Genomic DNA, 8,153 nt, shown 5'->3' on the forward strand with positions numbered 1-8,153 from the left:
AAAGCGAATGGTATCGCAAATAACAACAGCAGACCAAAACAATCAACTATTAAACACTCAAAAGGTTCAGTCTTAATGGAAATGGACTGTAGTGGTGCAGGCGGAATAACCTGATTGTGTTTACCCATGACATGTTTGACAAGCTGGACAGTAGCGTGCTACATTACACCTCATGCCATGCCAAACAAAATTCAATTAATTCCATTCAATTCAATTCAACTCATAGGTCAGCATAATTTCCTTCCTGCCAATGCCTTCAAATGTCCAGTGATGGAGACCCAAGTGCAGAACTGACCGCCGCAACAGCAGTTTAAAGTTGGTGCCATAGTGTCCAAGTAGTTCTATCCACAGAACCATGGGTCTCTAGGCTGTCCACACAGAGCCAGACCCAGCAGCAGGGACAAGACTCCAACCAGAGGTAGGGCATCAGGATGGATCAAGCAGGTCCAGAGAGAAGAGACGGTCACACTGGGAACTCAGGAGGGAGTATGCATAATAACCAAAAGTATGTTTTTCGAACACCGTCATGTCCAGAACAGGGACGATCATGACCCAAGTTAAACTGGTTTCTGAAGACCAGTGCCTGGAAGACTTCCAACCAATAATCATTTAAACTTTCAGGAGACCATTTTCTCATTTTCTCTACTGCCGCTGAATATATATAATATATCAGTACCCCAGTGCGATCTGACCTCTTCTTCTTTCTGGACCTGCCTGATCCATCCTGATGCTCTAACCCTGGTGAAGTCTCACTGCTGCTGGTGATAGATCTGTCAGAACAGGCAAAGCTCAAAACCAGAATCGTCATAACCAAAACACGAAACGGATTCATGAGCTCAAACACACAGTGCAACTGGTGAGCAATCGGAAATGAAAGCTGCTGGCACTGACTGTCCAGATTTCTCATATTTATTCTGCCGCCCATTAATGACCTCATCTTGGAGAGGAAGTGGTAACAGATGGAGAGGGGAAGAGCAGGAAGACCTGGACTGGAGTACAGAGTGGACCAACCTGAAGGACTGAACTCACACATACATACAAGAATTGAACAGAATATAATACACACACACACACACAGACACACACAGGGTTGATGTTATACTGCCCTCTATAGGATTTACAACCAAAACTTTCTTTGTATTTATTGGCATTTACACACACACTACTGAAATTCCACAGCTCTACCACTCACTTCAGAACATTCATTAAATCTAAATACATTAAATGTATTTCTGTGTTTTTTCTTGCTCTAGAATAAACACTACTTTTAATTTGGTCATCAGTTACTTTTAATGTAGCTTTGAAAGAGTGATAAATGGTGTTATTTATAGAGGAAAGAGGAACTGTACACTAAAGCTGGAAAATAAATCCAGTCATAAATTTGTATGATGAGAACACTGGTACACATGGCACACCTGTGTGTTCTGTTTACAGGTGAGTCCAGAGGAGGGGCAGCAGCTCGCTCGCCAGCTCAAAGTCACCTACATGGAGGCTTCAGCTAAAATCCGCATGAATGTAGACCAGGCTTTCCATGAGCTTGTCCGTGTCATCAGGTGTGTTACAGAATGGAAACATTATTCTTTAGCTCTTAACTTAAGTGTATCACTAGCTTTAAATGTATTCGCGCTTATATATATATATATATATATATATATATATATATATATATATATACACACACACACACACACACACACACACACAGGGGTTGGACAATGAAACTGAAACACTGGCCAATTTAGTGTTGGAGGTTTCATGGCTAAATTTGACCAGCCTGGTGGCCAATCTTCATTGATTGCACATTCCACCAGTAAGAGCAGAGTGTGAAGGTTTAATTAGCAGAGTAATAGCACAGTTTTGCTTAAAATATTGCAATGCACACAACATTATGGGAGACATATCAGAGTTCAAAAGAGGACAAATTGTTGGTGCACGTCTCGCTGGCGCATCTGTGACTAAGACAGCAAGTCTTTGTGATGTATCAAGAGCCACGGTATCCAGGGTAATGTCAGCATACCACCAAGAAGGACGAACCACATCCAACAGGAGTAACTGTGGACGCAAGAGGAAGCTGTCTGAAAGGGATGTCCGGGTGCTAACCCGGATTGTATCCAAAAAACATAAAACCACAGCTGCCCAACTCACTGCAGAATTAAATGTGCACCTCAACTCTCCTGTTTCCACCAAAACTGTCCGGCGGGAGCTCCACAGGGTCAATGTACATGGCCGGGCTGCTATAGCCAAACCTTTGGTCACTCGTGCCAATGCCAAACCTCGGTTTCAATGGTGCCAGCAGCGAAAATCTTGGGCTGTGGACAATGTGAAACATGTATTGTTCTCTGATGAGTCCACCTTCACTGTCTTTCCCACATCCGGGAGAGTTACGGTGTGGAGAAGCCCCAAAGAAGCGTACCACCCAGACTGTTACAGGCACAGAGTGAAGCATGGGGGTGGATCAGTGATGGTTTGGGCTGCAATATCATGGCATTCCCTAGATAATAATACTTGTACTAATAATTATTAATAATACTAATAATACTTGTGCTAGATGGGCGGGTCACTGCCAAGGAGTACCGAATCATTCTGGAGGACCATGTGCACCCAATGGTATCCTGAATGGATACCATTCAGGATACCATCCTGAATGGCGGTGCCATGTATCAGGATGATAATGCACCAATACACACAGCAAGACTGGTGACAGAGTGGTTTGATGAACAGGAAAGTGAAGTTGAACATCTCCCATGGCCTGCACAGTCACCAGATCTAAATATTATTGAGCCACTTTGGGGTGTTTTGGAGGAGCGAGTCAGGAAACATTTTCCTCCACCAGCATCACGTAGTGACCTGGCCACTATTCTGCAAGAAGAATGGCTCAAAATCCCTCTGGCCACTGTGCAGGACTTGTATCTGTCATTCCCAAGACGAACTGATGCTGTATTGGCCACAAAAGGAGGCCCTACACCATACTAATGAATTATTGTGGTCTAAAACCAGGCGTTTCAGTTTCATTGTCCAACCCCTATATATATATATATATATATATATATATATATATATATATATATGTATGTTTATATATATATATATATATATATATATATATATATATATGTATGTTTATATATATACACACACACACAGCCATAACATTAACAGCACTGTCAGGTGAAGTGAATGAATGAATCAGTGATGGCCACGTTATACTGCCCCCTGTCAGGGGGTGTGGTATATTAAGCGGTGTACAGTTGCTTCTCAGTGTTGTTTTGGAATCAGCAAAAAATGGGCAAATGTAAGTATCTGAGCGTGTGTCTATGTGTGTGTGTGTGTTTCAAGATGAGTTCAGCTCAGAGGATTAACACACAATACAATTGTAAGATGTTCTGTCACCACCTTGTGGTTATTTCAGAGATACACTGACCACAGTACACCAGGACCAACCCACAGCACCTGCTGTTGTGGAGATGTTCTGACCCGGTCTCCTAGACATCACAATGTGGCCCATATCAGAACTGCTCTGCTCAGATGCTTACACTTTCCCATTTTTGCTGCTTGTAAAACATCAACTTTGAGAAGCGACTGTTCACTGCTTAATATACCACACCCCCTGACAGGGGGCAGTGTAACGTGGTCATCGCTGATATTCACTCCACCTGACAGTACCGTCTTTGACCCGCTTCCTTTCTGTGACAGGAAGTTCCAGGAGCAGGAGTGCCCGCCCTCACCGGAGCCAACACGTAAAGAGAAGGACAAGAGCGGCTGCCACTGCGTGATCGTCTGATTGGTCCATCACTATTGCCACTCATCCAGCTGCTATCACCAAACCCTGCCCCCCCCACCCTGCCTTTTGACATCACATCCTGTGTGGATGAATCGTTGCCTTTCTCACATGTGCATGTCTTCAAACAAAAAATTAAACACACAATAACTCTGTGTCCCGGCCTTAACCGGCTCAGGCGGCCTGTGAGACACGAGATGAAGAACCAAACCCCTGATGGAGCTCTGACCGAGCATTTCATCTTCACTGTACTGACATCACATCACCGACAAAGATCAATGCCATAATCACAACACAAAACAACACTACACATCACTTGTACTAAACATGAACACTTTTCCAAAAAGGTTTCTGTTGCCTTAGTGATTAAAACATCACAAATAGACAACACAGGAATGTGGATGAAGAGGCTTTTAGCCAGCTTTGTGTTTCTGAAGCCTTTTTTGTGTTTTGTGCCACATTTGTCTTCTTCTTTCTTGTGCTAATCATCTACTGTATATCAGAAAACAAGTTAAAATGGTCACTGTAATAACAGCTTCTCCACAGACAGAGTGCAGCCTGCGGCCGATTCTGAGAGTGTGAAGTATGTACAGACCTGAAGCTCATGTTGACTCTGGGACTGATGTCTGAAGGTTCTGTTGTTCTCTCACTTTGTTGCTGCGTCACTCCTTCACTCTGGTCACTGTATCGCTCCGACTCTCTGTCGTTCTGTCTCTCCGTCGCTCGGCTGCTGTACCATCGTTCGGGCCTCTGGTGAAAATGTGATTTTAATGTCTTTGTGCTATAATTTCCTCCATGCGGGCGACGGGTCCCGCTTTCAGCTCTGAGGTTTATGTTTTTTTTTTCCTTGCCCTGTTCTGACTCTCAGGTTCTTCTCTTCACGCTCTTCTTATTTTCTCACTGTTCCTTGACAGCAGCGCACACCACAGTGCCTCCACAAGGACCATCACTGACAACTTATTAAACAGAAGTCAATAAACTGGTCATTTTTCTGGCCTTCATTCATCTACATTAAAGCTGACAATGTTTTTTAGGATCTAATTCTGGCTTTCTGTTTTTGTTCTGCTGTTAATCCTGAACCTGACACTTCACCCACAGCGCTGTGCAAAAGTCTTACGCTGGATTTTTGTGCTTATGCGTTAGTGTGTAAGATTTTTCCAAACGTTTGTTGATTAAACTGATTAAATATTTCGGTAAAATCGTCATAGTAGATCACGATACATTCAGCTCACGATCAAGGAGAACAAACAGAAATCTGCAGAAGAAGCATGAAGGAAATCTTACAGCTGATTTTTTATCTAAAAGCACTGAGAAGTGAAGCAGCTTTAAACACTCATAAACACAGAGTCATTTTGAACGAATCCTCACATCACTGAACCGTCCTGGACTTTCGCACAGTTCTGTCCATTGTCCATGGTCATGTGAGATGTTTCAGACGTGGTGTGGGCGTTCCGGTTCAGTAACATTCTCACACACACTGCTGTGTTTCTTCTGGCCTCCTGTTCCACAGTCTCACGTGTGTTTATTTCACGTTTGTTGTCTTCCTCTTTGCCTTCACGTGTCTCTATATGAGGGATAAAACTGTTAGCTTTTGTTTCAATCACACTGTAATATCAAATGTTAAAAAAGGTGGAAGTGATCATCTGAACAACATGATTAAATGTTTTTACTATATACTTTTATACGTTATTTTCTTATGGGACTAGTTAATGAGTATTTTTATATGTTTGTAAGTGAAGATTGCTCGTGTGGAAACGGCTCAACTGTGTGTATTTGTAAAGAAGAGTATTTAATGATCTCAGTTCATAATAAATATCTTAGAGCAGATTATTACAGCGTTAGCGGCAGATTATTATTCAATGCAGACAGGAAGATATGCTAGGTTTCAGTCTGAATCTTTATCCTCCAGCACTTCCCATGATGCACTGTGTCTGGTGGGGTTGAGCCGGATCTTCTGATGAGTCTTGAGCCAATTAGTTGAAGTTGAAGCTGCTCTCAGATTAGCAGGAAACGGCAGCGTCCGCTCGCCTGTTGATGTTTTTGTGGAAATAAAAGCTTCGGATGGAGATAAAGGTTGAACCAGAACACGACTTGGTCCTTTTGTTCTAGAAATTTCTGTGCATCCATAATGTGTGTTCTTGCTCCCATCTTCTCCCTGTACAGCTCCTGGTGCTATAATAATAATAAAATCTGTGATTAAAGCAAGCGTCTTATAAAATGCTTTTCCTCAGGAGAAATTTTTTTTTGCTTGAATAAAAACTGATTTCCTGTTTTGCTGAGAGGAATATGCTGTAAAAAAAAAAAAGTCTAATATTATTCACAGAGTCTGTGTTTATTAAACTTAAACAATTTAGATATTTTTAAGGAAGAGTCTGTCGTTCTAAAAATATGACTGTCTTGTGTATAAAATCTAAGATAACTCTTAAGTATAATGTAAATAAAAAAATATGAGACAACTTAATAATAATAAATTTAATAAGTTGTGTATTGAGTGTAGCCTTCAGCAGTTTATTAACACAACATTAAAATTCCTCATCAATATTCCTGATTTCGGTTTCAATCGGTTTGTTGCACTGTACTGTGCCTTTTGTGACTTTTATTCTGTACATCAGTATAAAATACATTTTAATCAGAGAATAGTCTTCACATTTAAGCAAAAATACAAACTAAATGTGAACCAAATTTGCTTTGTCTCCTAAATTTACGGAGCTCAGTAAAGTCTTTTAATTAGACTGAGGATTTTTTTTTTTTTCATTTTTGTGATCCCTTATTCTTGTGAAAGTTGCTTTATCTTAATGTTTCATTGCTCTATTTCTTAGAAGCAGAACAGGAAATCTGTGAAGGTGATTTTTTTTTCCACAGAGCAGTAAGACGAAGTGAAGATTTTTATTAAAGAGATTCATTTGATTAAACCCAGAGCTATAAATCAATAACTCCTGACATTCAATCCTCGTCTGTCTCTACAGGAAGAATCTGGTCAACTCATTCACTAAATACACTTTGAACACAGGTATGCTTTCACACACACACACACACACTCCATCTCTGTGTGGGCGCTGAGCTATAATATTATCATTAAAAGATCAGAGGTAAAGTGTCTCTGAAAGCCTGCTCTTGTATAAAGCAGACTACGATCCAAACTGTGGCTTTAATTGAATGAACCATGACCTTAACTGTGCCAGAAACGTCAAAGAGAATTCATTTAAATGCTCCAAATTATGTCACATAAAATTTATGGTTTTATTTACTGCTGCTTTGGGAAGGACTGTGACGCAGCAGGACACTGAAACTGCAAGTCATGACAAAAAACAAACAGGCAAAGAGATACAAAAAACAAAAAACATGAACAAGAAAGAGGGAGAGGCAACTCAGACTGGAAGAACACATTGTGGGAGGGTTTTTGAGGGATATATATATATATTCACTCTTGCCTAGTACTGTACATATATATTCCACAGATTCAAGATTCAAGAAGCTTTATTGTCATTTCCCCCACATATATCTGACGCAGTACAGAGTGAAATGAAACAGCGTTTCTCCAGGACCTGGTGCTACAGAAACATACAACATAAAGATCAAACACAAGAACAACACAGAGCTAGGACAGGAGTTTGTCCAAGACACATAAAGTGTAAAGTGTGCAGCTAGGTGTAAACAGAGCAACGACAAGACAGTGCAGAGACAATAAGTACAAAAAAGACAACACAAAAACACAGGACACTTAGCGCCGAAAAAGAAAAAGAACATGTGCAATGAAATGTAAAATGAAATGAAATAAAATGATGTACAACTTTGAGATCTGACAACATGTATTGTGCAAAAATACAATAGCAGCAGTTGAGGTAGTGCAAAATAGAAATAAACATAAATATAAATATAGCAGCAGATGAAATAAACACAGGGGTTAAGGTAGTGCAACAAGTATTGAACAATATAAGATATGTGTGTGTGAGTGTGTGTGAATGGGTTCCAGTCCTCCAGGCATCTGCCTCTTTAGAATTTCCTCAACATGGATCTGGTCTTCACTAGTCCTTCTCAAACTACAGAACTGACTGATACCGCACTTCACATCTCAGGTCATCACCTGGTATCCTTCACCATCTCTCTCTCTCTGTTCTGCCTAAAACCAACATTTCTCTCAAACTTGTCAAAAGCTCCACTCTATCTCACCTTCTGCTTTAGCTTCCTGCATGCACCATCCATCTCTTCCTAACGCTGACTCCTTTTATTCTCAACCCTTGGACCACAAAAACTTTCCTTTCCTCTCTTTCCACAACCCTGGACCTTCTCTGTTCTCTGTTTACTAAGCCCTATTCCTCAGCTATTGGATGTAGAAGAAATTCCTACTCGAAATAGATCCTGCTTCTTACTGTGC

At 40.9% G+C, this 8,153-nt stretch overlaps 1 protein-coding gene across 2 annotated transcripts in view; it reads left to right on the forward strand.

Moving 5' to 3' along the window:
• rras2 (RAS related 2) overlaps positions 1–5,979 on the forward strand; it is a 52,807-nt gene extending 46,828 nt beyond the window's left edge. For both annotated transcript variants that reach the window (XM_058400577.1, XM_058400576.1), the window contains exons 5-6: positions 1,435–1,553; positions 3,694–5,979. In XM_058400577.1, the coding sequence (XP_058256560.1) occupies positions 1,435–1,553; positions 3,694–3,781 (207 nt within the window). In that variant the 3' untranslated portion in view covers positions 3,782–5,979. The remainder of the gene's footprint in view (positions 1–1,434; positions 1,554–3,693) is intronic.
• The last annotated feature ends 2,174 nt before the right edge of the window (positions 5,980–8,153 follow it).

This window comes from Hemibagrus wyckioides, linkage group LG10, assembly GCF_019097595.1.
Source record: "Hemibagrus wyckioides isolate EC202008001 linkage group LG10, SWU_Hwy_1.0, whole genome shotgun sequence".
Classification (NCBI taxonomy): domain Eukaryota; kingdom Metazoa; phylum Chordata; class Actinopteri; order Siluriformes; family Bagridae; genus Hemibagrus; species Hemibagrus wyckioides.